This window comes from Melopsittacus undulatus, chromosome 4 (assembly GCF_012275295.1).
Source record: "Melopsittacus undulatus isolate bMelUnd1 chromosome 4, bMelUnd1.mat.Z, whole genome shotgun sequence".
In the NCBI taxonomy this organism is placed as follows: Eukaryota; Metazoa; Chordata; class Aves; order Psittaciformes; family Psittaculidae; genus Melopsittacus; species Melopsittacus undulatus.
In genome coordinates, this window is record NC_047530.1 from 103448152 (window position 1) to 103474290 (window position 26139).

At 47.2% G+C, this 26139-nt stretch overlaps 1 protein-coding gene across 1 annotated transcript; it reads left to right on the top strand.

Moving 5' to 3' along the window:
• On the top strand, window positions 1-26139 carry VWA2 (von Willebrand factor A domain containing 2). The gene is made up of 14 exons (XM_034061352.1): window positions 1-11; window positions 6479-6537; window positions 7089-7181; window positions 8511-8644; window positions 10171-10280; window positions 15388-15582; window positions 16508-16638; window positions 17259-17391; window positions 19129-19184; window positions 20026-20133; window positions 20996-21577; window positions 21887-22438; window positions 25112-25234; window positions 25794-26139. Exons 1-14 carry the CDS (start codon window positions 1-3, stop codon window positions 25925-25927), a joined length of 2421 nt encoding a protein of 806 aa, XP_033917243.1. The 3' UTR covers window positions 25928-26139.

Consider the following 26139-nt stretch of genomic DNA (forward strand, 5'->3'; position numbering starts at 1 on the left):
ATGGCATCGGGGTGAGTGTCCGGGCGCCGGGCGGGCCCCCGGCGGGGTGTAGGGGGTGCTGGGGAGCGACGGGACCCAGCGGGACACCTCGGAGCCCGTGAGCCGGTTGGGATGCAGGGAGGCGGTGGAGCAAGGCACCTGAAAGCCCCGTTGCTGAGCCGATGTCCAGTCCCAGGCCAGGGCAGGACCTGGCACCCAGGGGAGTTTGAACCCAGCCTCTGTGTGTTCGGCCTTTGGTGCCCCCCCGGGAGCATAAGGTTTGCTCCTGCGCTCGGTAATGCGGATTAGGTCAGGCTCGTCTTGTACAAGGGATGCATTTGTTCACTGTAATAAATGAATAGCACCATGCTGGGCTATTGAAATAACAAAACCCCACCACCACCACCCAGAAAAGCAGCCCTGGCCCCTGCTCTAATGCTTTAATTGACTTGTTTCCAGCAGTTCTGAGGTGCGGCCAGGGGGAAAAGTGGTGAACTTGCCAGGGCAGGCTGCAGACAGGTTGTGTCTCACATCCTTAATGAAAACCCACTGCAGAAAACACAAAGGCAGCTTGATCAAGCAACGAATGAAGGATCTGGAATGGTATCTGTAGTCTGCCCAGGCATTGGGACTTCATGGAAGAAATTAGAGAAGCCCCAGTCTTTGAGTAGACACTATAGCAGGTATTCCTGATGTGTTGCAGTGGCTAGAGGAGGGCTCTGGCTGCATCCCAGTTGTACTATAAATTCATGCCCCTGTGAGCAAGTCACTTTGTCTCTCTGTATCTTGGTTTCTGTGTGTGTTAAAGAGGGATGAAGATGCCTTCCCAAGTGGTCTGGAGTGGACAGGAAGCAGGGAGGTGCCAGGACCCTGCTGTGCAAGTGATCCGAGGAAATGTGAACAGACACCAAAATGTGACTTGGAAGTTGTGCAAGTGATTTCACGAGTGGTTTCTGCAAAGTTGGCTTCCATTGTGTTTGTCTATTACTGTGAGGGTGCTGAGGTGCTGGCACAGGGTGCCCAGAGAAGCTGTGGCTGCCCCATCCCTGGCAGTGTTCAAGGCCAGGTTGGACACAGGGGCTTGGAGCAGCTGCTCCACTGGAAGGTGTCCCTGCCTGTGGCAGGGGTTGGAGCTGCATGAGCTTTAAGGTCCTTTCCAACACAAACCAGTCTGGGGTTCTGTGATTCTGCACAGTGAAGGTGAAGCATCACCAGGAGGCCAAGGTCTGTGTACAAACACATTTTCCCACTTTCTTCAGCAAGGGCTCTGCCTAGAGGGGCTCTGTGTGTGTGTGTGTGCTGCCCCACTGCTCATGCACTCTGTGCTGGGATAGTTAGCCGCATCATCTTCAGTGGGTGTCCCTAAGGATATCTGAGTCTTCTGAGAAGACTGTAAGAGGAATAAGTGGATGGAATAACCAAACCTTCTCTTTTGACCCTACCCTGGTTCTGCAAAACAATTCAAACCTATGGGAGAGTCCTGCTTTCTAAACCCCTTTTAGGAAGGGCGCACAGACTGCTGCCCTGAAGATACACACAGGTAACAGCTTGTGTGTGTTTGCAGCAGTGATGCTGCAGAGAAAATTCCCAGGTTGTGGCTTGTCCTTGGGGCTTGAAGAGATGCAGTAGAGGATAAGGTGTGAACTTGGGTTAGTGTTGTAAGAGGGGATGGGTATGAGATGATCAGGAACCCCTTGGTGTCATGCATGCTGAGGTGAGGACAGGCTGTCTCACTAAACTGAATACCAGAGATGTTACCTCTGCTGCAGGTAACCTCTGGCTTGGAAAGGCAGAGCTCCTCCTCCTCTGCAGTGCCGGATGCTTGGAGAACGACAGACCCCAATTTAGTATCCTCAAGAGGCAAGCTTAGCACAGCAACCTTTAAGTCCTTACTCCTGCTTGCGATGTTTGTCCTTCTAAGCCAGCCAGCAGGTGCCTGTGGTCTGAGTGATGGCTTCATTAGTGACCAGCAGCAAACAGCCCTTCCAGTCCTGCAGGGACAGTGACACCACCAAGTGACACAGCAGAGGGGTTTGTTGTCTTGTAAGACAAAGTGACCAACCAAAGGTCTTCCCGTCCCTTTGGGAAGCTTTCGGACTAAGGCACCCGTGTGGTATGGTGGTACATCTAAGGAATGAAGCAGGGTCTTGTTGATGTGCATGAGAAGGGTGCAGGGAGCACCCTCATTCTTTGTGAGCCATTCACACCTGCACACGGTGTGGGCACATCAGTTGTTGATGTGTCTCAGGTGGGGATGTTTTCTGGCTGGTGCAAGGCAGTGTCTGGCCCCAGCTGTAGCCTCCAGATTTGCACCGTGAGGGGCAACAGGGACAATCACAATCATTGCACCAGAAGCCATTGCCTTGAATTAGCAGTTCTCAGTGGGTATATGACCAAGTTACCTGCATTCTTTCATAGTCTCAATGTAATTATGTTGTTTGCATTCAGTTCCTTATGCTATTGGTTTCTCCTAAGACACCAAGTTACCACACATCCCTTGCACCCCTTTTCTCTGCCACTCTACACATTTCTTCCCAGTACCAGCACTGGCTGCCTGCTGCCATATGCAAGTATTGAGTGCTTGCAGTGCTGAGGCAGGCTCAGCTCCCCTGGGTGGTCTTGCATGTGGTATCCAGCAAAAGGTAAGCAAGATGAAGCATCCACAGAGACACTCCTGCTGCTTTGCCACAGGCAAAGTCAATAGCATGAATGCTTCTGTCAGAACAAACCACACAGCAAGCTTAGCATGAGCTCTGGGGGAAGAAAAGTGCCTTTTATTCCATAACCTGTGGGACATACCTGATCGCTGTGTGCTGATTTTGATAGTACCCCATATGAATCATAGAATCATAGAATAGTTAGGGTTGGAAAGGACCTTAAGATCATCCAGTTCCAACCCCCCTACCATGGGCAAGATTAAGTCCCTTAGATATAGGAGCCCTTATTGCACAAGGGGAAAAGGCCCTGTCAGAACTGTTCCTCCATGCAGAAATGGGCTGAATAAACAAGTTGGTTTTGCAGAACTTCTTATGGAAATTAAATCTTGTCACTTGAGGAGAAAACAGTGTCAGAAGTTTGGGACTGAAATCTGTGGTGTTTGTTTTAAGGAGAAGCTCAGCATTTCCCTGTCATTTTCCTCCTCCTTCTTTCAGTTCTGACTTCCCCCATTAGTTGTGGCTGGGCAGAGTGGACACCCAGAGCTCCCAACAGGGATGTCCCATTGCCTCCAAGCCTGGGCAAGAAGGAAAAGTGAAATTGACTTATGGAAAACAGGCTAAGAGAGGGGGAAGCAAAACTGGCCTCCTCTCTTCTCTCCTCACACCTAAACATAGGGGAGCAGTGGGTCCCCTCAGCAAGTGGGTCCACATCCTCTCAGGCAGACTGAAGGGAGCTATGGAGTTACACCTACAGTGACAGGGGGTTGTTTGGCTTGTTGAGACCATGCCTTAATGGATATGCTGCATAATCTTTTCTGCTTTGTTCCCTATTGTTAAATAGAAGGGGGACAGCTTGAAAAATGAGCTGGAAATGCCTTTTATTGCAAGCTAGGTCTCTGAGATGAGGAGGTAATAAATTACGGCAGCTGACTGGTAATTTAAACTATCTTCTACTTGTCCCAGTAGAAGAGTAGAGTATTTGCCCCAAAGTAGTGTACATGATAGTAACTGTTCCAGTAACAGACTGCAGAACTGGGATGTGCTCATATAGCTATGCACAGGATAGCATCTCATGGTGGTGTCTTGTGCCAGGCAAGTTTAGCAAGGCATATGACATCAGCTGCAAGCCCTTTCCCTTCCCTAAAGAGACACCAACTGTGATGTGTTCTGGATCTCTTCTCAGGTACTTGTCCTGCTGTAGGCACAGCTCTGCTGTTGAACGTGGATCGACATCCAGGTGAGCAACCCCATGGTTTTGGTTCACTGTGTTTTCAGATCAGGGTTTGGTTCTGTCCCATTAGTAAGAACAAGGAAGGTGAGGTGTTTTGCAGATGGTAAAAGCCATGTTGGGAAGCACTTGTCAAGAGGAGCTTTCCCCCCCCCCATCTCTCCCTCCCCTCTTATCTTACTCCTCCCAATAAGATACATGTGTCTATGCTCTTACTCAGCTTTACATAAGTTGTGATTGTATATAGGTGAGAATCTGGTTACAAAAAAATACAACTTTAGACTAATCATGGGTAAGAAAAGAGGTTATTTTGGCTCAGTATTAATGCAGATACTTTTGAAATTCCTTTTCTTAATGGCCAGGAAGGTGAAATGAAAAACTTCTTCACTCACCACAGCACGCCCAGCAAAGCTGCTGTCTGAAGATGCTGGGGTAATGCTGATGAGCAGGGGATGATGATGCAGTTTTCTTTCAGTTCCTGATGCTGAGAGTCTAATTGGACTGAAAGACAAAGAATTCACCCTTCAAAGTAGTTGATGTAAGCCCAAGATAAGGCCAAGTTGTAGAAATATCTCAACCTGTCAATGTTCTGTAATGAAAACAACCTGAAATCCCCTCACATCTGTCACATCTGGTTGCAGGCAGAAGCTTGTCCTCCTTTGGATGTTGTGTGCACTGGAATTAGCTCCTAGACAGAATGTCCCTGGGGCATGGCAAAAGGATGACCTTACCTCTGTGGCATGTGCCAGGGCTTGAAGCTACTGAGGGACACAAGGGCTTCCTTGATGCAGGCATGTCTTATCTTTACCCCCTTTTACTTAAGCAAGCTTGGGATCTGTTAATTTGGCAGTGTTAATTTGGGGGTGTTGGGAGGATGTCTTGAAGAGTGATGCTTGTAAAGCACCTGGTACTGGGTAAAGAGCTGCAAGACACAGAGTGCTATTGTGCCTGTAATCCCTAATGATGCTTTCCCAGTTCCCTTCTTCTTTATTGCCCATGCAGGTAACTGAGCAGGGCCTTGCCTTGTCTGTGAGGGGTGTTGAGGTGCAGGCGTGGGCTTAATGGGCCCTTGCTCTGATCATTTGGTGTCTGGGGTGGGTGCTAGAGGTACCCCTGGCAGAGGGAAGGGTCCCAGACTGATGCTGTAGTACAAGACCAGCCCATCACTTCAAGTGTCTCACGTGCTCCTCTGAATAGAGAAGCTTGCCCAGAAGAGAAGTTTCCATTGCTGAAAGCTTGGCTTGTGTCCTGGGGTTTAAAGGTTTACGTGTCACTGGGGGCTCATCTGTGTTAATGAGATCTTCCCACCGATGGTAGCACAAAGGATGGTGGCACCCAATCTTAAAGACTGGGGAAACTGAGGAAGCAAGATGCCAGCACAGAACATTAAATCCAATGTCAGAGAGACAGAGAGAGGAACCTTTCTCAGACTACTATGTTCCTTCCTCCAGGAGCCAACGTAGATGTGCCCAGGGCAATAGCAGTTGAGGGTTGGAGTGGGATAGGCAGTGTGAGGACACTCCATGAAGCTGTGTCCTGATCACTGCTGCCCTGACTCTTGGGGGTTGCGACATTACAAAGAATCGACACCCGAAATGATGGGAATATGCCTATTTTGGTGTTTTCGCTAGCAGGCATCAGTTCTTCCCACCTGCTCATTGAACATATCATTTGCTGCAGAGGCAAGTGTTCCCTGAGCAAAAACCTTCTCTATTTTAATAGGAAAACACTTGGTTAATAGAGGCAGTTATCAAGAAATGCATGTATTTGTCTGTAACTGCATGAAGAAAGCCTGCTTTTGTAATGAGAGAGGCAGAGGCCCAACATGAATCTGGTCAGATTTGCTCTAGTAAGTGCACCCAGTGCTTTTGATCTGGAGTTAAAATAAATACACTTGCTTTAACTAGAAAGCCATACCTCAGCCGGACGGGCTTGATCTAAATGTGTGCATGCTTGAAAGTGTCACTGAAGTCCATCTGCGATGTGATGGCAGCCTTGCTGATTTCAAAGGAGGAGTGAGCAGGAAATGGACGTTGCTGGACAGTTGTGCATGAAAAGGTCTCCTCAGAAAGGCAGTCCTTGGAAGATATAAGGCATGAAAGAGCCTGTGATTGAGTGTTACTGAAGACCCACAATGATGGGCTGCAGTGTTGGCTCCGGCAGGGATGTCTCAGCTGGATGTCAGGGGGGACACTGCTCTGCCCCGTGCTCAGTGAGCACCCAGAGGAGCTGTGTTTGGCTCCCTGAGGGCAGAAGGGACCCTGATGGGATTTGGCTTTGAGAGTGAGGGGCAGTGATGAGGAGAACAGAGATCTGGGTGGCCATGGAGGGAAGGAGAGGAGGGCGGCTGGGTGCTCTCTCCCTTGAAGCCTGCTTTCTCCAGTCTGAATAGGAAAGGAGATGAATGCACAGGAGACTCTTTTCCATTGTTTCCTCATTTTCCTGTTTTTAACTTCTCTTTGTTTCCCACCCTCCTCCTCAGGGGTTGTCTTTACTCTTTGGAACTCATCTGAACTCACCCCATGAGACAACCAGTAAGGAGATGATCAACTGCAGGTCAAGAATCCCCTCTTAGGCTTTGGATCAATATTCCTCTCCTTTATTTTTCTTTCAGGTTTGTCACCATGAGCCTCTTCTCATGGGAGTCCATCTGTGTTTTCCTGCTTTCCCAAGGTATGTTTGAGCTGCCACTTTTCATCGATGGTTTTTGTCCCTGTCTCTGGAGTTCTTCATTCTGAGGAATGAGGGCCAAATGCGTGCCTCTCCAGGAGGTTTGCAGATAGATCTCTGAAAGACTTTCATATGGAAGGGGAGAAAATAATACCTGGAGAAACAGCTTTGCTTGGAATTTGAACATCTGTATATGCAAAGTGTCTGTTGATATGGGAAAAGCTGATGTTGTTGTGATATTAAAAGCTCATTAATGCCTCCAATGCAATTATTGGGTGTCTCCATTGCTTATGGCTGTAATCCTTGAAGCCAAAGCCTGGCCTAGCTGTCGTTCTTGCGCTGTGTCCTTGCATACAATGAGCAGAGGACTGTCTCCTGTGCGCTGCAGTGGGGTCCTTGGCGTTTTTCATGCTCTCTGTATCCCTGCCAGAAGGAATTTCCTCCCATAGACAAACATCATTGCAATGTGAAATCTCTCCAGCAAACCAGCGTTTCTGCTGCTCTAGATTAGAGCCTGCATGGTTGTTTGTTTTTATTAATGCAGTTCTTACTGTGATTGTTTGATCCCATAGTTTTGCTGGTGTGGGGTATACAGGAGATTCATGCTGACCAGGAGATGATCAGCAAGATCTCAGCTGCTGGCCAGTGTAAGTTCATTTTTAAAGCAAGTTTTTCTGTTTTCTGAATTCCTTCTTTCTTTATCTTTTTTTTTTTTTTGGTAGGTTTTCTTTTGTGGGTTTTTTTTCCCTAAATTTACCTATTTGTTTGTTTGTTTATTGGACCTCATTCAGTCTGTAATGCTCTGGCAAGCACAGCATTGTGGCAGCTTCTGCCCTAGTCTGGTTTCCCCCCTCATTGGTAATAGCTCTTCTGGGATACAACCTGCTCTGGTTTTCCCATATTGGTTATTTGCCACCCGGCTGGTGTTTGTCAGTTCCTTTAGAGCCTGTTTCAAGCAATCCTGGTTTAAGGAGCTGTGTTTAATCACAGTCTCGATTAGACCTCTCATGTGGCTAATTTGTTCAGGCTGTGAAGCGAGCAACAGCCACAATGCAGTGAATAGGGATGACTGCGCTCTGGCTGCCAGCAAATCATGTTCACCTACACTCCCTTGACATACACTCAATTGATTACTCACAACCTGTATCATGCATTCTCCAGCTAGCCATTATTTCCTATTGTCTGCCTGCCAAGTGATAAATTATGTGTTCTCCTATGTCAGGCGTGCCCACATCCTTAGCACTATGCGTTCAGCTCAGACTTTCCATCCTGATGTGCTCTATTTGTATGTCTCTCACTGATGCACATCACCAAGAGCCCTTCTGTGGGCTGCAGGTATAGAATCACAGAATGGTTTGGGTTGGAAAGGACCTTAAGATCATCCAGTTCCAACCCCCTGCCACGGGTAGGGACACCTTCCACTAGACCAAATTGCTCAAAACCCCATCCAGCCTGGTCTCCAAGTCTCCATGCCAAGCCCACACTGGGATGGAGGCACAGCAGCTTTCTCTGTGCATGCTTAAGCAGGTAGCTGTGGTTATTGCCTGCACTCAGCACTCAGGCTGTTGCATCTCCACATCCAGACCAGCAGTGAGGGCAAGGCTGACAAGCTGGGACAGCACTGGTGGGTAGGCTGTGCTCCAGCTCATCCCCAGTGCAGTGCTCCAGGGCAAAGCTGGTTGCCCCATTAGAAGAACCAGTGACCCAGAAGTGAATGCTTTACAGCTTTCAGCCCCTTCTAATCTGCTATTAGAAAACCCTAACTATAAATTCAGGGTTTTGCTAGCAAAAAGCACGGCTGGGCTTAAAGCATGACAAGGCTGAACTAGTGCAGGCCAGAGCAGGAGTGCATCCAGGCTTTGGGTTGTGTCTGTCCTCTGCAAATGTATTTGTCTGGATTTTCTGATCCTGGCTTTCTGTTTCCAGACAGTGAGATTGATAAGGTGCAGTTTCAGAGTGTCTATCTTTTCTCCTAGTGATGCAGTGCTCTGCTTCATTAGATGTCCTTTTCCTCTTGGATGGCTCCTACAGCATTGGCAAAGGAAGCTTTGAAAGGTCTAAGCACTTTGCAGGCAAGCTCTGTGATGCCTTGGACATCCATCCAGACAGGGTAAGTGTCAGGAATGTCTCATTTTAGGTTCAAACAACTTGCCAATGTGTGGAAAGGCCAGTGATAACGTGCTGAGTGAAACTGCAACATTCAACCTAGCATAGGGTATTTATTCAGAAAGACAAGGTGGAGGTTTGTGAAGCAGTGGGGTTGGAGGACACTTCCTGATCCTCCACAGGTTTTAAGCAATTTCATTTGGTCTTGAGGAAAAGACATAATATTTCAGGTTATAGATTGTGATTGGGGTTTTTTTTTGTTTTTACTGATTTTAGTTTGGTTTGGATGCTCATAGATTAAAATGATTGGAAGGGAAAATGTTCATTGCAAGGCATCTTAGTCAGGGGCCTTGGAGCAGGCTGAGGTGGTTTTTGTACTTGATTTCCTGCCAGAGCCTTTCCAAGTAATTGTCAGGTCTTTGGGAAGGTTGTGGCAGGGATGCAAGGTCTCTGTGGAGCAGGAAGAGGAACCTGAGGCAGGACAAGGGGCGGGTCTGAGCCTGCTGCAGCTTTGGGGACCCTTGGTCCATGTCTGATTCTCCAGAGAGTTCTGGGAGCAGAGGAGGGGAGGCAGCTCTTGTGTTTGCTCCTGGTTCCCACTGCAGGGATACTTAGGTTTGTACCCAAAACCATCCTCCAGCCCAACTGCCTCCAGTGCTCCAGGTCCTAAAACCAAAAGCTGCAGCTCTGTCCCTGTGGGAGGATCCTTTGGAAGCTGAAATCACCATTCCCCTTCATCATTTTCTTATGTAAGAGATCTTTCACCTTTCACATCTCAGCTTACAGCCATGCAGCACAGGGAGCTTCCTGCAGCCTGGGCAGTGATGGCAAGGAGTCACAGTGCACGCTTGAGGCTTTGAGAGATGCTGGGCAGCTCAGGTTAAATGGACATCCCCTTTTCATGGCTCATATTAAATTGATTGAGAATAGAGTCTTGTGTAGGATCATAGAATGGTTTGGGTTGGAAGGGACCTTCAAATGTCATCTAATCCAAGCCCCCTGCAATGAACAGGGACACCTTCAACTAGACTGCGATATAGGCCTATATTAGAAAATCAGTATTTTTTTCACCTTTGAAGTTGTCGCATTCCATGAAACTTCTTGTCAGGCTTCAGTGAAACATCCTGGTTGTGTTGCCCAATACAGACAGTTCAGTCTATTTGCATTTTCAATGATAGAAAACAGTTTTAGAGGAGGTAGTGGAAAAATAATTGGTTTGTGTTGCCTGCTTTGCTCGATGCCAGAAGGAGCTGCTTTTAGTAATGGAAAGATTGCCTGTGTAGTGTATAACTGGCTTGGTATAAGAGGTATTATTTATGAGCTTATTGTGTTTGAGGCTCCTTGCTGCTCCGAATGGATAAATATAGATCCTAAGGTGCCTGTGACTGCAGCAGAGGCTCACATTGTGTGCTAATGAACTATTTTGCCTTGTATACAGTCTGCATAGGAGATGCTGTAGTCTGTGCCCCTTGTTGAAGTTCATTTAGACTCTCACAGATACCTTTCATAATCTTTAACCTTTTCTTTAAGGTCCGTGTGGGTTTGATACAATTCAGCTCAACTCCTCACCTTGAATTCCCGCTGGATTCGTATCTAACCAAACAAGAACTGAAAGAGAGAATCAAGAGGATTGTGTTCAGGTCAGCTTATTTTACAGCTCTTCTCTTTTTGGGGGCTATGAATGATCGCTGGACTGAGACCTTGTTGAGGTCTGGACATCTCTGCCCCTTCTGTGCATACACCAATGTGATGCCCTCAGGGAGGAGGCTGGATGAGCACTGTGGTCCATAATCCACAGCCTGCTAAAACCTGGTCTGGCTTTGTCAGTGGAAGTTGATGAGAGTTTTCCCACTATAACATGGTAAATAGGGAGAATTTTCCATAACCCTCCTGGTGGGTTCTTCTGGCCATTTGTGCTGGGCTGTAAGTTACATGCTTCCAGGGAAAAGCAAGTGTGCTCCCGCATGCCGCATGCCTGAGCAAAGACAGGACGTGGTTTTGGTGGTTACAGTTTCCTTTGTCTTATGCAGTAGTGATGAATTCCTGCTCCCCAGATGTCTGTGCAGGTGTACCTGCTGAATTCAACAGGATCAGGTTTTCAGAGGGAAACCTTTTGTCTTCTTGATGATAAGACTTGGATGTCTTCCCATGACCTCAGGAAATGGAGTCAGAAGCCCAGAAAAGACCTGTCCTTAGAGCCTCTGCAAATCCAAACTCTTCACCTCTGTGAAATACTTTTGGATCTATGAAGGATCTGACAACCACCCCCAAATAACTCTTGTTTTGATGATAGCTGTGGTACTGGTGTAGCCTGTGGGAGTCTGCCCCTTCTTCAGCTCGTCTGCATTAGGGGTAAAGGTTAGCTCTGCATTTCTCATGGACGTCTCCCGCTCTCAGCATGATGTACATAGTGCAAACAAATGGGATCGCTTTTGGCTTCTTCAAGCAAGATCACTTGGCTGGTTTTGTTGCATTGCTTTTGATAAGTTTATCAAATCAAGAAAACCTCTTGTGTAACATTAAAGGAAAAACTTCCCAGAAAACAAACTACACTCCTCCTCCTTGGCTGTTGGCTGAAAGTCAGGGAGAACAGAGAAAGCGGAGCAGTGTTTGGTGTCTGGCACTGAAATCCCTTGATGACAACGCATGGATGCTGACAGATCAAACAGAAAGAATGACCTTGTGCTTGGCTGTTCCATGTAGTTTAAATGAAAAGCTGACATTTCAAAGCAGATAAAACAGCTACGGATGGATTCCAGTTGGCTTCTGAAAAAGCTGGGTGTCTGACGTCTCGGTTGAGAGGCTTCTTGATGTGCTTCTGATGAGCCTTTGGCCAGCAAGGCATTTCCTGACTTCAGCCCTGTGCTCCAGGCATGGAGCTGAGAGCACTTGAAAGGAAGCAGCACCAGACTAAAGTGAAGGTTCTGTGATTTATTTGGAGCCTGCTGGTCTCTCTCTCTCTGAATCCTATCCAAATGGCATTTGAATTCAATGGCCAAACTCAACCAAATTTGGCAGTAATCTCAGAAGCTGAACTTCTCATGAATCTCTTTCATACAAGTCAATGGCTGGTTACAGGAGAAAAACCTTCTTAGCACTGTCCCTGAGGAAAGACAGGAGGTAAAATCCACATCTCCTTCAGCTTCAGAAAATCCTCATTGGAGTAATGCCTTAAACACACACCCACTGTGTCAAAACCAGTGAAAATTGATAAGAAACTGAATTCAAGGATCTTTGGTGCAGAGACTCTTCATTAGGTTTTTCTAATCCTCAGGGCTCATGTGGGCACAGCTGAGTTATCGAGATGCAGTCATCAGACTGACTATGCACAGTGTATTTTCCCTCATGCACAGCACTTCTCACTGAAGCATCTGACAGCTGCTGACATCTGGTCAGGAAATGGCAGGTTTGGATGTGCTATGAGCACAGTATGAAATGAGCATGAAATTATGAACTTGGGCACTGTCAAATGCTTTCCTTGAACAAGCGAACCAGGAATCAGGTGCTAAAGCAAAGGATGGATGTTCAGAAAGCAAACGGGGTGTGTTTGTGTCAACACAGCTGAAGGACAACATGATGCCTCCAAGAAATGGGTAACACTTGTGGTTTGGTTCTCCTTGCTTGCTCTGGGTGGGTATAAAAGCAGCTCTAAAAGGAGATTACAGGAAGTGATTTATAGCACAGCTCCTTGGTGGAAGTAGAAGGCAGCTGGAAATGTCTCCTCTGAGCTCATGGTTTAGTTATCAACAGGTCTGGAGCAAGTTCCCAGTAAACAGGGCTCCCTGTGGTATCAAACATCCAGTCAGGCATGGCACATTACAAACTTCTTGCCTTGTGCAGATGGAGAACTACCAAGAATGGAAGAGGGAGACTCATGTCAATGCAGGATTTACCCCTTTGAGATAAACAAATGTTTACTCCTCCAACAACCAAAAAGAAATAACAAGTTGTAGGCAGGGGTCAAAGCTGTTGACAGCAGCTGAAGAACTTGCAGTGTGGGTTGTCCTTGGTTTTTACAAGAGATGAAAGGCTTTTTACCAGTGTGTTGTGTTGCAGCAGGGTCTTAACCTGGTATTGACTGGATGCAAAGTGTAGGTGGTTGATGTGAAGCTTGAGTTGGTTGCACCAGGGGCTGCCTGGGTAGCCTGCATCTCCATGTGTAGGAGATGGTTGGAGAGCTGGAGCAGCTGGGGCTGATTTCACCTTGGGGTACAGCTGCTCAGTCCACCCTGTAAGGCAGAGGTGAGACCATCTCCTGCCTCCTTTCCAATGTCTCTATTAGGTTACTCGTGGCTTTTACTTAAATAAAACTGCAGTGTTTGGTTCACAGTGTCATCATTCCTGCCTCAGCCTGATGCAGATGATAGTTTTATATGTAATTCTCATGATGTTTTATGGCACCTAGAACACAGAGCCCAGTCTTGAGTAGGCGAAGTTAAGTATTGAGAGCGGAGGACAGTCCCTGCCCCACAGAGCTCACTAAGAGGAAATAACAACTAGAGTAAATGTACAGCCCATAAAAAACACACATTGTCGTTCCCCTTTCAGACCCATGTGTATGTATAGCACTCTCTTTTTTATTCCCTTCTGCTTTATCTTCAGCACGCTTGCAGCGAGGGGCTCCTTCCCAGTTCACATCCATCACGGGATCACCAAGAGACCCTTGTGCTGTGCAGACACTGACCATAACCCTGCTTGTGGTGAGCATCCCTGCTGCCAGAGGGAGCTCTCTTTCCTTCCCTGTGGCTTTGTGCTGGTGTGCAGCGCACAGCTCCAGTACCTACAGGCTTGGGAGGCCAATCAGGCTCTTAGGCTAAGGAGGCATCCAGCACTCAGCAAGTCTTACTCTTTAATAATCTCACAAGAAATGAATCTCAGGATCTCTGAAGCATCATTGACTAAAGCTGTTCTCTGGCAACCCATAGACTATTTCCTACCAATACTGCAATCACGGTTGCTTTTCCTTGGGAGTTATTGCATAACTGCAAGGCTTGATGCCTGCCATTCCCTAATGCCTAGCAGCAGCGCTTTTTACCTGCTGATTTATGTTGCCATTGGCATGTGTGCCTGCTGGAATGTGCGTTCTTTAGCACCTGTATCCTGATGCGGGTTTAGTACTTTGCTACTGAGAGGATTGCTGTGTATTGAACTGATTGCTTTCTACCTCAGAAACATTCCCTTCTTCAGGGGAGAATCCAGGCGCTGCCAAAATATGGAAGTAGCTGGTTTCTTGCACCCTAGAACTGCTTCTAGGGAGCCAGAAAAGAGGAAGTAAATGGTTTTGTGGGGAAAGACCTGGAATCAGCACTGAAATCTGCTTCTGTTACCTTTGGTCCAAGATAATACTTAGTTTTCATTCCCTCAGAGGCCAGCTTGTGCACCCCTCAATCCCACTCCCCACACTCACCTCTCTTCAGGACCAGTCAGCTCTTCAGAGCAGATTTTCAGATGGGATCATCTGATGCTTTTACACATTTGTCCCTTCATCTCTTGAGATCCCATTCATTTGGAAGCGAAAGGTGGCAGGGCTATCCCCATCTGCTGAGTTACACATAGTGGAAGAAATGTTTCACAGGAGAGACACACAGGGAAGCTCTGGGATAGCCTGGACCTGAGGGCAGCCAGGCCCCACAGGGACTTCAGGACACTACTCAGTGCAGGCAGTATGAGGAGTAAGGTGGCTTTGGCATCTGAGCCACAAGTGAGCTGAAGCAGATAACTTGTGCCAGTTTTAAATGGCCTTGTGCTGCTTCTAGGTGATCCCATCTCCAAAATGAGAAGTGATGGATACAGTTTGTGTGAATACCAATGGCTGGTGCACCTTCTCTATCTTGCCAGAGGCAAGCAACCTGGCAGATGAGAGTATTGATTTTGATTGAGCTTTTCATGGTTTTAGATAACTGGAACATCATGTGGCTTTTGTTAACATTTACTTTCCTCATGTAAAAGGCACTGGTGAAGCCCTGAAGAAAGCATCCCTTGTGCCCAGTCCTTCTGAATTTCTAGAGATACACTAAGAAGCTTTCAGCATCTGTATTTTCAGGAGCTTTACTGCAGGATGGACACATGCCTTTTAGTAGGAAATCAAATTAACCTGCAAATAAACCATGGAGAAAAAGGCCAAGACTCTACATACTGCTGGACTGCAGACACTCGGTTACAAGCTGGGACATGTATCTCCCTTCTTGCTCTTGGTGTAAGAATGGCAGAAGGTTGTTTGTAAGGAAAGGGATGAAATGTGGCAAGAATTTATAGCATCTTTATCCACCAAGAGAAAGGAAACCACTTTGAGATGCTGGTGTTTGTTCATTTTGCCCACTTGTACCGTGTTTCTGACTGGGATACAAGAGGCTGTTGTGGAACAGCTTTTCCTCACAGCTCTTAAAGAAGTGACTGCAGTTTTTAGATGGAAAACCAGAAGCAGTTGAGACATTTGCCAAAGCTCGAAATAAAGCTCAAATATCTGAGAGCTCTGGTTCTTGCTCCAGTTGCAGAAACACTCTGCTGTGGGCTACAAGTCCTGTTGGAGATTACAGAGACAAGGGTGAGTAAATGCTACCCATTGATAGGAAGAAGACAAGAATGACAGTGTTAGACATCTCTGTGGATGTGTGGTGCAGCAACAGGCAGAAATATGCCAAGTTCTCCATTACCAGAGGGTGGAAGCTTGAAAATCAACTGGTAAATATAATAGCAAGAGAAGAGCTTTGCTTCCCACTGTTCTGATTTCATCTCCCTTCTTTCTAGAGGTGGGAGCACAGAGACAGGTCGGGCTCTGAAGTACATTCTCCGCAAGGGATTCCCTGGTGGCAGAAACTCAAGTGTCCCTGAAGTCCTGATCATCATTTCGGATGGCAAGTCCCAGGGCAGCACCGCGATGCCTGCAATGCAGGTGAAGGACAGACACATCAGGGTTTTTGCAGTGGGAATCAAGTTTCCAAGGTAGGAAACTTCCCATAGAGTGGGAAATGGAGGTCCTGCTAGCTGAATGGCAAGTGCTATTGAGGAAAGGGTGGTCTTGTGCTAGATGTCGAAGGAGGGGATCCTGCCCCTCTACTCTGCTCTTGTGAGACCTCACTTGGAGTATTATGTGCAGTTCTGGTGTCCTCAACATAAAAAGGACATGGAACTGTTGGAACAAGTCCAGAGGAGGCCACGAGGATGATCAGGGACTGGAGCACCTCCTGTATGAAGACAGGCTGAGAAAGTTGGGGCTGTTCAGCCTGGAGAAGAGAAGGCTGCGTGGAGACCTCCTAGCAGCCTTCCAGTATCTGAAGGGGGCCTACAGGGATGCTGGGGAGGGACTATTCATTAGGGACTGTAGTTATAGGACAAGGGGTAAAGGGTTAAAACTTAAACAGGGGAAGTTTAGATTGGATATAAGGAAAAAATTCTTAACCGTTAGGGTGGTGAGGTACTGGAATGGGTTGCCCAAGGAAGTTGTGAATGCTCCATCCCTGGCAGTGTCCAAGGCCAGGTTAGACAGAGCCTTGGGTGACATGGTTTAGTGTGAGGTGTCCTTGCCCATGGCAGGGGGGTTGGAACTTGATGATCTTAAGGTGCTTTCCAACCCTAACTATTCTATGATTCTATGTGAGCTTTGGAAAGAGAAAAGGGGGATTTGTGGGTTAACAAATGGAGGAAATGCTGATTTGGTGGCTGGTGTAGAAGCAGAACTAGTGTTGAAGGAAGCTCTTCCACTGACTTAGAGCTGTGCTACTGCCTGAGATTAAACACACAGAGCCTTTGAAAACTCTTTGAAGGGTGTCATGGTTCTGCATCAGCTCTCTGCTCACTGCACAGGGTCTGGTTTGATACTTGGTTCTTTGGGGATAACTAAGTGGTTGAACACCCCCTTGCTCTGCAGGTGGGAGGAACTGCACGTGCTGGCTAGCGAGCCCACTGAGCAGCATGTGCTCTTCGCTGGTGATGCTGATGATGCTGCCAATGGCCTGTACAGCACCCTCACTGGCTCTGTCTGCAGCACCAGCGCTCCAGGTAATCCGTTGTCCTGGCTCCTTCTTCAGGTCCATGCTCTGAGCCTGGACCATGTCACTAGGTGAGGAAGATGAGGCAGTGTCCGAAAGTGTGCAAGGGAATTAGCAGGTCTCACACTCTGAGTTATCCTGATTCTGGTGGCCAAACTGGATGGCACGCTGGTGATTCCAAGTGGTGGAATCTCCATCCCTGGAAGTGTTCACAAACCGTGTAGATGAAGCCCTGAATGACATGGTTTAGTGGTGACCGTGGCAGTGTTGGGTTAGAGATTGGACCTGATGATCGTAAATGTCTTTTCCAACCCGGTTGATTCCATGATTCCATCATGAAGGCATCAACGGGGCTGAGAATTTGTTACTGACCTCTGAACTCAGCAGTGAGAGTTTTATAGAGAAGTAAATGAGGCTGAATAGTGAGCATCCAGAAAGTGGGACAAGCTGGTGAGCCTGTCAACAGGAAAATTCCCTTCTGGAGTCTCTTGAGGTTGTGTGAATCACTGCCTGGTCTGCTGATGCCAGGTAGATGAGGAAGGCTAACCCCTTTCAGAATGGTGCTTCACTCCCATACAGACTTTGCATTTTCCTGCACTGATCCTAGTTTGCATTTGTTCTTCGCTACAGGCTGCAGAGTTGAATCCCATCCTTGTGAACGCAGCACCCTGGAGACTGTGAAAGAGCTGGCTGGAAACTACGTGTGCTGGAAAGGCTCAAAGCAGCCAAATGCAGTGGGGGCTTTGCTGTGCCCTTTCTACAGGTGAGTTGGACAGCATAGCTCTGGAAGTGAGTGGGGCTGAAAGAACCTAAGAGGTACAGTAATGAGGCTTTTATCTGACCTTTCTTTATGGGGATGAAGATCCCTCAGAAGACTGATGCAAACATGGTCTCTAGACAGGGGAAGAGGCTCTCCCTGCCCTCACCATTGACTGATATGAAAAGCAAAGGGTAAGAGAAGGAGCTGAGACAAGAGGATGATTAGCCCCAAAGCACCATGGATATTAGAAAATGGATTTGGGATTGGTTACCTACCTGCTGAACTGAGATGCTTTGAAGTTTACATCTCTGTACTGACTGCTGCAGAGGTTTCTAGGTCTGGTTCCCTGTCTTGGTGCTTGCTTTGGTTTCATCCACTCAGGCTTTCTTCCTTACAGAAACCCCTTTTCCTTTGCTTGGCTGCCCTGGGGGACGTGGGAAGGACTTTCCTATGGAGAAGCGCCAGTCACTGGCAAAATACCCCTGGTGCAGCAGTGCCAAAACCAGAATGAGCACAAAGAGCTGCATTATCAGGTCAATGGCAGTGAGTTGCATGAGAGAAATGTCCTCTTGCTCAGGGAGAGGAGGCTGGAGCTGAAAACCCATAAACCATGTCAGGTCCTTCAGATAACATTGTCACTGTAGTAGACACAGTGGGAGAAATGCTTTAAAAATGAGCTGTGAAGGGAAAGGCTGCTTCATGCTCTTTGCTGATAAAGGCAGCTGGGTGCAAGTGGTGGTGAGCAGAAATTGGTGGTGGTGGAGGGTGTTTTTCCTTTGAAGAGATGCTTTGTGTGTTTGTTTTAATACCAGGCAGTTGGATTCATGTTTGAAAATCACCCTGGATCTGGGCTGTGCATAATGGCCTGTGCATGGATATACTGAGGGATGACTGTATGGATAATTTCAGGCCTGTCTTAATGTCTGTGAGTGTTACCAGATCCTTGTACTGTACAGCCAGCATGGAAAGCAGAGCAGCTTGTGGCTTGCCTATGGCATCCCGATTGTGATGGTGTTGGCCACAGTTGCTGCAAGTTTGAGCAGCCCTAATGCAGAGCACAGGAAAATCATAGTGAAGCTGCAGGTATTGGATAAATAGAAACCTCATTAACAGGGATGAGAATAGCAGAAATCATCTCACTGTCAGGAATCAATGTTACCTGCTTTCTTACATGGGGCAAAGATACATTTGTCTTCTAGGGTTTGGGTTTATTTCATGTCACCTTAGGGAAGGGAAATGATGGAGGAAGTTAAAAAATCTCACTGGGAGGCACAGCTGAAGACTGAGGGTTTCCTCCCACTCTAAACCTTGCTTGCGCACTAGTTACAGGTGGATAAATCAGATGCCAGAATTCGCATTGAATGGCAAATTCTCACTGCTGTCAATTTGTGTTTCCATTCAAATTTAGAATAAAAACTATGACATCTTTTCTGCAGTAGCAATAGCAAAAAATTTATTTGGAGCCTGAAAAATTCTATTCTATGAAATTCTATTCTATGAAATACATCCATAATCTTTAAATGTAAAACTTTCATATAGATTCAAACCCAAAGAATAGATTCAATGAAATTCTCTTTCTTTTATCACCCCACGCAGAATTGACATTTTCTTTTGAAATACTTGTTTTGAAAAATTGTGTTTTCAAAGAAAATCTGTTCCGTTGAAAACACCTTGAGGTCAACTTGGAAGACACGTTGTTAATCTTTAAATTCATGGTAGGTTTTATTCTTCTTGTTTCAGGTGGAAAAGAGTCTTGATAAAACACCCAGCCAGATGCTTCCGAACTGTATGTTCAGGTAGGAGTTAGCCTTTGAAAGTTTTTATTTACAAAGCAGGAAAGATGAGAACTAAACAGCAAAAGACTAAAAGAATGGAAAGAATGAAAGGAAAGGTGTTTTATCCCTAAAAATTCTGTACTGAGTGAGAAAATGTCATCCTTAGCACAAAGCTGATGTTACATCCATAGCTTTTGTGTCATGGATATCTATAACCAAGATTCTTATGGATTAAAGTATCTCCCTGTCATTTTTCCTTCCACTTGAGGAGCCTCATCTGCTTGTGTCTCTGGGGCAGAGGCTTATGCTGCTTCCCAATGCCTGCCAGGAGTCACTGCTCTCCAGCTAGAGGAGTATGCAGTGAGATGCCTCCATCCATTCACATGGTACCATGGTCAGTTTAGCAGGGAACCTGACCCTTGCTGATTGCCAGCCTGTTCCTGTGACTATGAAAATAGCTGTGATGTTTCAGTTCTGCCTTTAACTCCATCTTTTTGCTGGTTCAGGTGAAAGTGGCTTAGTTTTCTTTGTCAGTACAACATTGCCCAAGCAGCAGGTCACACTCTCATCCTTTCATTGCCAGTGTAAATCTGACCAAGCTGCTTGACCTTTAGCAATCCTATATGTACATGAATGTAACTTCCTTGGTGTTACTCTAAAGGAAATGAAGTGAGCTCATGATATCTAACACTGCGTGTTGGAACGTCATCCCCAAATGAAATTGCTATGGAGGTGAGGGTGCACATGGCCCTATGTTAGTTAAGACTCTGCAGCAAGAGACCCCTTTTCCACTGGTGGCACAGATGGGAAGGGGCAGGCCCCCTGCTGACTCCCTGTCTTTCCTTTCCCTGGTCCCGTTTAGATCCTTGTGACTCCCAGCCATGCCAGAATGGGGGCACGTGTGTTCCAGAGGGACTGGACAAATACCACTGCCTGTGCCCAGTGGGGTATGGAGGAGACATCCACTGCGGTAAGTGTAAACCTGTGCTCTTCCTCCTTCCCTGTTGGCTGAGTCCTGCCCTTTGTGGTGTCTGTTGCAGGGCCATAGGGACAACTGGGGTTGGGCTGCAGCCTGTGGGCTTCTCTCCGGAAGACAGGATGGGTTTGTTCTATGATGCTATAAGGGTCAGACCAGATGATCACAGAGGTCCCTTCCAACCTGGTATTCTATGTTTCTGTGATTCACTCATGCTGGTTATGGCTGTGCCAGTCCCAGTGACTGGGTCTCACTGCTCAGAAACCTTGTGGATATGGAGAGCGCCAATACTGACGGTCTCACCCTGGTGTGGCTGCCTTTGGGTCTAAATGTAGGTGCCATGTGAGCAGAACAGAGAAACTGGGGCAGACACACAGGTATGGCTGTTGGCTCCCTCCCTGCACACATGGGGTGAAGAGGGACTCCTGATTTTGTGGGTTCAATCCAAAAAGGTCCTGATTTCAGGATATGCTTTGTACTTGTTTCCCCCAGATTCAGAGCTCCCACTTTAAAGTGTCTCAGGTTGTTACAAAAAAGGGCCTGGTGCTTGGACTCTCCTTTCTCTGGAGAACTTGGGGTGTTTTCCCCACAGTCCTTAGCAAGAGGAGTTGTCACTTTTAATCTGAAGTTTGCCATTCAAAGTTCAGGAATCCCCCCAGACTCCCATGGATATTTCCTGTCTCTAAAGCCTCGCGTGGCATCCGACAGAAATGGAACACGCTCCTGGCACAGCTGTCCTCCAGCTCATAGCATGTCTGGCAAACCAGTTTAGGTTACTGGACACTATGACCCTGCTCCACACCACAGGGCTTGTCTTGTTGCCCTGCCAATGACCAGTTGATACCTCCCTTTTCAGCACCAAAGCTGAGCCTGGAGTGCAGCGTGGATCTCCTTTTCCTGGTGGACAGCTCGTCGGCAGTCACACTGGAAGGGTTCCTGCGCTACAAGGCATTCCTCAAGAGGTTCCTCCAAGGAGTGATGGGCCAGGACTCACCAGTGAACGTGGGGGTGGCCCAGTACGATAACAGCGTTAGGATACCCATTGAAGTGGGACAACACAAGGATGCAGTCAGTCTCATGAAGAGGATTGATGCTTTGAATTTCAGTGGAGGAGGATCCCTGACAGGCAGAGCCTTGCAGTACATTGCACAGCACGGTTTTAGGAGCACCGCAGCCTTCGCAGACATGCAGGATGATATCCCACGTGTGGTTGTCTTGCTCACTGACTCCAAGTCCCAAGATCCAGTGGCAGAAGCTGCCAAGTATGTGAGAGACCAAGACCTCTTCTTGATTGGTGTAGGCAGCAGCTTCATGAGAGCAGAGCTGGCCAAGGTGACTGGCAATCCAAAGCAGACAATTGTCTACTCTGATCCTCAGGACCTGTTCAACAGGATCCCGGAGCTGCAGAGAAGAATCTGCAGTGTGGGCAGTCCTGGAGGTAAGACTCATTGTGGGATGAGTTTGTCAAACCATGAGGAGGTCTTCTGAGCTCCACTGGGGACAAGGGAAGGATGGAAGGATGAATGTCCTTGTTTTGTTTGTGTCAGTCATAGATCCAGGGACTAACCTTCCATCCCTGCTTTTTGTGGTGGGTCTGTGTTTATTGGTGTGAAAGGGTTGTAGATCACCCTTCAGTGGTCAGCAGTGATGAATTTTGCCCACCATCTTCCCCTTCTGACCATTTCTTTTGGTCACAAAGGGGTATGTACATATTCTGAGAATCCCATGTTTGCACTGTCTTATCCAGGCTGCCAGGCGCAGTCTCTTGACTTGGCATTTGTGGTGGATGCTTCATCTGGAGTTGGCCTGGAGAATTTCCTGCAGCTGAGGGCCTTTGTCAGGAGCAGCTGTTCACATTTCAGCATCAACCGGGATGTCACCCAAATTGCCCTTGTGGTTTATGGCAGCAGAGCTCACACTGTGTTTGCTTTGGACACCCACACAAGCAATTCTGCTGTCCTCCAAGCCATCGACCAGGTGCCTTTCCTCAGGGGCTCGGGCTCTGCTGGCAGTGCCTTGCTGTACGTTTATGGTGATGTGATGACGGTGCAGAAAGGAGCAAGACCTGGTGTCAACAAGGTGGTGGTGCTGCTCACAAGTGGAGGTGGCGTGGAGGATGCAGCTGCCCCAGCTCAGCAACTGAGGCATGATGACATCTTGGTGTTTGTGGTTGCCATTGGGGATGCACAGAGGGACATGCTGCTGAGGGTTGCTGGGTCTCCCAACTACCTGGTCCACATCTCCTCCTATGAGGACCTGCAGTATTACCAAGACCTTATCATTGAAAGAATCTGTGAAGGTGAGAGAACATCCCATCCATGCTCTTTATGCTAGTGCCACCAGGCATTGTTATTGTAGGTTTTCTGATGCTTTACCAAGTAAGCTCAATACTGTCTTTTGCCTTTTACAGGTGGGCAAACTATGGCATAGAGATCTGAAGGCTGTTCAAAGCAATTCTGTAGGAATAAGAACCAACTGGACTGAGTCTTGGGTCTCAGTCCACTGGGTGAGACTTGGCTTAGTGTGAGTGGCTCTTTCCAGCCCTGCCAGGCCTAGGTTCTGCCTTCCATGGAAGAAAAAGGAGTTTGTTCCTTTTCTGAGGTTGCTTTAAACCTGTAGAACTTGCTGTGCATTGCATTGATGTACCCCCTGCAGTGTTATTTGGGGGGGGGGGGGTTAATGGGACATGTTTCCACAGCCAACAGTGTTGAATGTGAGCGCCTGTGTTCACCGAAAATCAGCTCTTCAGAAAGCACAGCAGCCCTGGTTTGCAGACATTAGTGGTGGCCAAAGTGCTTCTAGTTAAAATGCCATGCCTTTTTTCTCATTCAAAATAGTCTTAGTTTAATGTCTATCTATTTGCTTTTGTTATGTTTTAACTCGTTTGTAAGATCAAATGAAGATGCATGTTGAGCTTCAGCATTATCAAAGGTCCTTTTCATCTCTGGGCATGCTTATGGCTCCTTCAGGGTTAGAAAGAACTAAAGCACTATCTCTTTGGGGTGAGGAGCTGGTCTCTTGGCAGGCTCTGCAGATGGTTTCTACCTGGAGCTTTTCAACATGCTCCTTTTGCAGTGGTATTTTCAGCTGTGTTATTACAAAAACAATGTACTGTACCATGAAATTAACTACAGAGCCACAGATGAAAGGGAAAAGATGGCAAGGTTCAATGAGTCAGGGTAATAACATATCATTTCCTGAGACTGAATTGCTGCTTTCATTTCATGTGCAGGTAATCACTGTTTGCACTAGATAGGCTGCGACCAGGGGTGATGTGGCGATAAACCCTTCATTCAGTCTTCTGCTCCCAAGTCCAAGGCTCAGTAACAGAATCATTGTCTGTGAAAGGGCTTAAAAGATATTTATGACTCATGATAAAAGTATTTAGAAACAGACCCTGCCTCTGGACACCTGCAATATCGCATTTATTCTGAGGCTTAGTGGAAGAGAGACCATAAAAAAGAGATCTGGGGCAAGGAGAAAAGATCCTAAGCATTAAATGTCTATGAATCTGATTAATGGAAACACAAACTCTTGAGATCATCAAAGTTTATAATCCCTCAAGTGGAAGAAGCTTATTTCAGGTGATACTGTGTTAACAGTAGGCTTGAGTTTCACCTACAGTGAAAGCAGAAGTGTTCATCCCTGGGGATATACTGTCAGGCAGGACCCCATCTGAGATGTCCCATGATGACAATGTTGTTGAACCCAACTTGGCTCCATATAAAATCAACAGGAACTAAAGACTGAGATGTCTCAGATCTAGGGTTTGACCATCAAAAACCTGAATTTCAATGATAATTTTGCCAATCCTAGGCAAAGGTTGAGAGCTGATGTGCACGTGTCATTATCTGTACAGGGAGCACAAGCACAAAGTGTGTGCTGTAGTAACCATCCTGATGGATAAAGGATGGAATTAATACCCTTTCCTTTCCCCCTTTTCCTATGCCTTCTATGTATTTTCTACCACAGAGCAAAGAGCAAGGCTAGCAGCTCCACTCTACCCCACATAGCTGTTCAGCAGAGGAATTTCACACCCTTACCAACACTGCAATGGTGTTGCCAGAAAACTGGATGCAAATCCCTCTGGGATGCTGCTACTTAACCTAAAGTATTTGCAGGAAGGCAGCATAAAACACTGCCAGCCCTGCTGACAGCTGGGCTCTGTGGTGTTAAGAGGGTTGGGAAAGCTGTCACATACTTCAAATGAACAGGGCTAAGAACAACTTGGGCTGTGGTTGCAGGCTTTTCTCTTAAGCCTCCTAGAAAGCAGCACAGAAATGTTTCCTTTGTTGTTTTCCATTCATGCCACCCTTGCTTCCCAGCTGACTTCTTATCCTTGCTCCACACTGGTGGGGACCCAGGTCCTCTCCAGGGCAAAGTGGGGTTTGAACTCCAGTGGCTTTTGGGGTTGTAAACTGCTTGGAGCAGGGCATATGTCTTGCTCTGTATTGGCAGTGTCTGGATGCGGGGACTTAGAGTGTTCACGTGTTCAGAGCAGAGCTCTGAAGATGCTCCACTGTGCTCTTCTTTGATAGGCAGCCTAGCATACTGCCATACTTTCAAGCTTTAGAATCATAGAATCAGCTGGGTTGGAAAAGACCTTTAAGATCATCAAGTCCAACTGTTACCCCAGCACTGCCAGGTCCACCACTAAACCATGTCATTAGGAATTCTCATTTATTAGGTATGTTCTCCAGTTTAGAACATTAGCAAAGCCATTCTTCTTCCTCTTCTCTAGGTTAAACACAAAGGAGTTTGTCTTCTGTGGCAAGGCAGGGTTGTAAGCTTGCACTCGCTGCCATGTTAATGTGGTTTTCCAATCCCTTTAGCCCTAGGTAACATTTTTTGATGTCTGGGATAGATAGTTGCTGATATTTTTGCAGCATTCCTGATGAATGTGAATGTGTGTCCTAGCTGTTAATACCCTGTAGATGCACCTGAGCCTGCTTTCTGCTTGTGTCTATTGCAGAAGCAAAAAGCCCTGTGAACCTGTGCAAGCCCAACCCATGCATGAACCAGGGCGTATGTATCCTTGGGCCTGGGAGCTACCGGTGTGAGTGCCACGGCTGGGAAGGACCCCACTGTGAGAGCAGTAAGGATCAGCAGATACAGCTACCACAGCAGATGCCATCTGGTCTGCCAGCCCCTCTGAAGGGATCCCACATCTCCCACCCTTGAGCAGAGATGTGACTGTAACTCTTGGGCAGCTGTTTGGTGGTTGGGTTTTGGTGATGATGTGGCCTCTGTCACAATCCCTCCTTGACCCCCAAGGTGGAAATCTCTGGCTCCTTTTTAATGTGAGGGAGCTGTCTTTGTTGGAATGTGAGACACCACCCCTATTGCTTTCAGTGCTTTTCATGGTGTAAAAGCTTCCCCATTGCCTTTCTCCTCTATAGCTGGGAGGCAACAGCCAGGAATTGGTGAGTCTCTGGCCCTCCACAGGTGGTCCTGTGCCCATAGTGGGAAGTTCTTAGTTAAGTGGGTCCAATGTTGTGCTCTTTACCTGAGCCCAGGAGTTCTGACCTCCACCCCACAGCCTCTAACATCTGACGCCTTAAGAGGATGCTTCCTGGGTTGTAATGGACCAAGTGTGAGCTTATCCCTTGGTGCAAAAGCCCTTGTCCCACTTCTGCACTTCTCTTCTACAACAGGAGTTCTCCAGGGTGATTCTCCACGATCCCCAGTCCTTCCTCCACACTCCCATGTCCAGTGGACTCCAAGGGCTTTGCAGCACTTCTCCAGAGCCTCCCAGCACACCAGAAGACACATGGATCATGGACACTGACACAGATGCACCGAGTGCTCCAGTTCTCCATCCAGGAACACTGCCATTCTTAGGCACAACCTAGCAAGCCACCACTGTCCTTGGCAGTGACTGAGATACTCCAGTACAGGGACTGTGCCGAGGCCATTCCCAGTTTCTGCATTGCACAAACTGGGCTTCCCAGTGCTCTCTTTCTTTTGTAATTGCAGTAAATATTTGTGTTTAAGTATTTA

Excerpts from the sequence above, each read along its gene's own strand:
- VWA2 (XM_034061352.1), top strand. Across the intron at positions 6,538-7,088 it reads TGTTTTCCTGCTTTCCCAAG|GATTGTTTGATCCCATAGTT; the intron begins GTATGTTTGAGC and ends AGTTCTTACTGT. Across the intron at positions 10,281-15,387 it reads ATCAAGAGGATTGTGTTCAG|AGGTGGGAGCACAGAGACAG; the intron begins GTCAGCTTATTT and ends CCTTCTTTCTAG.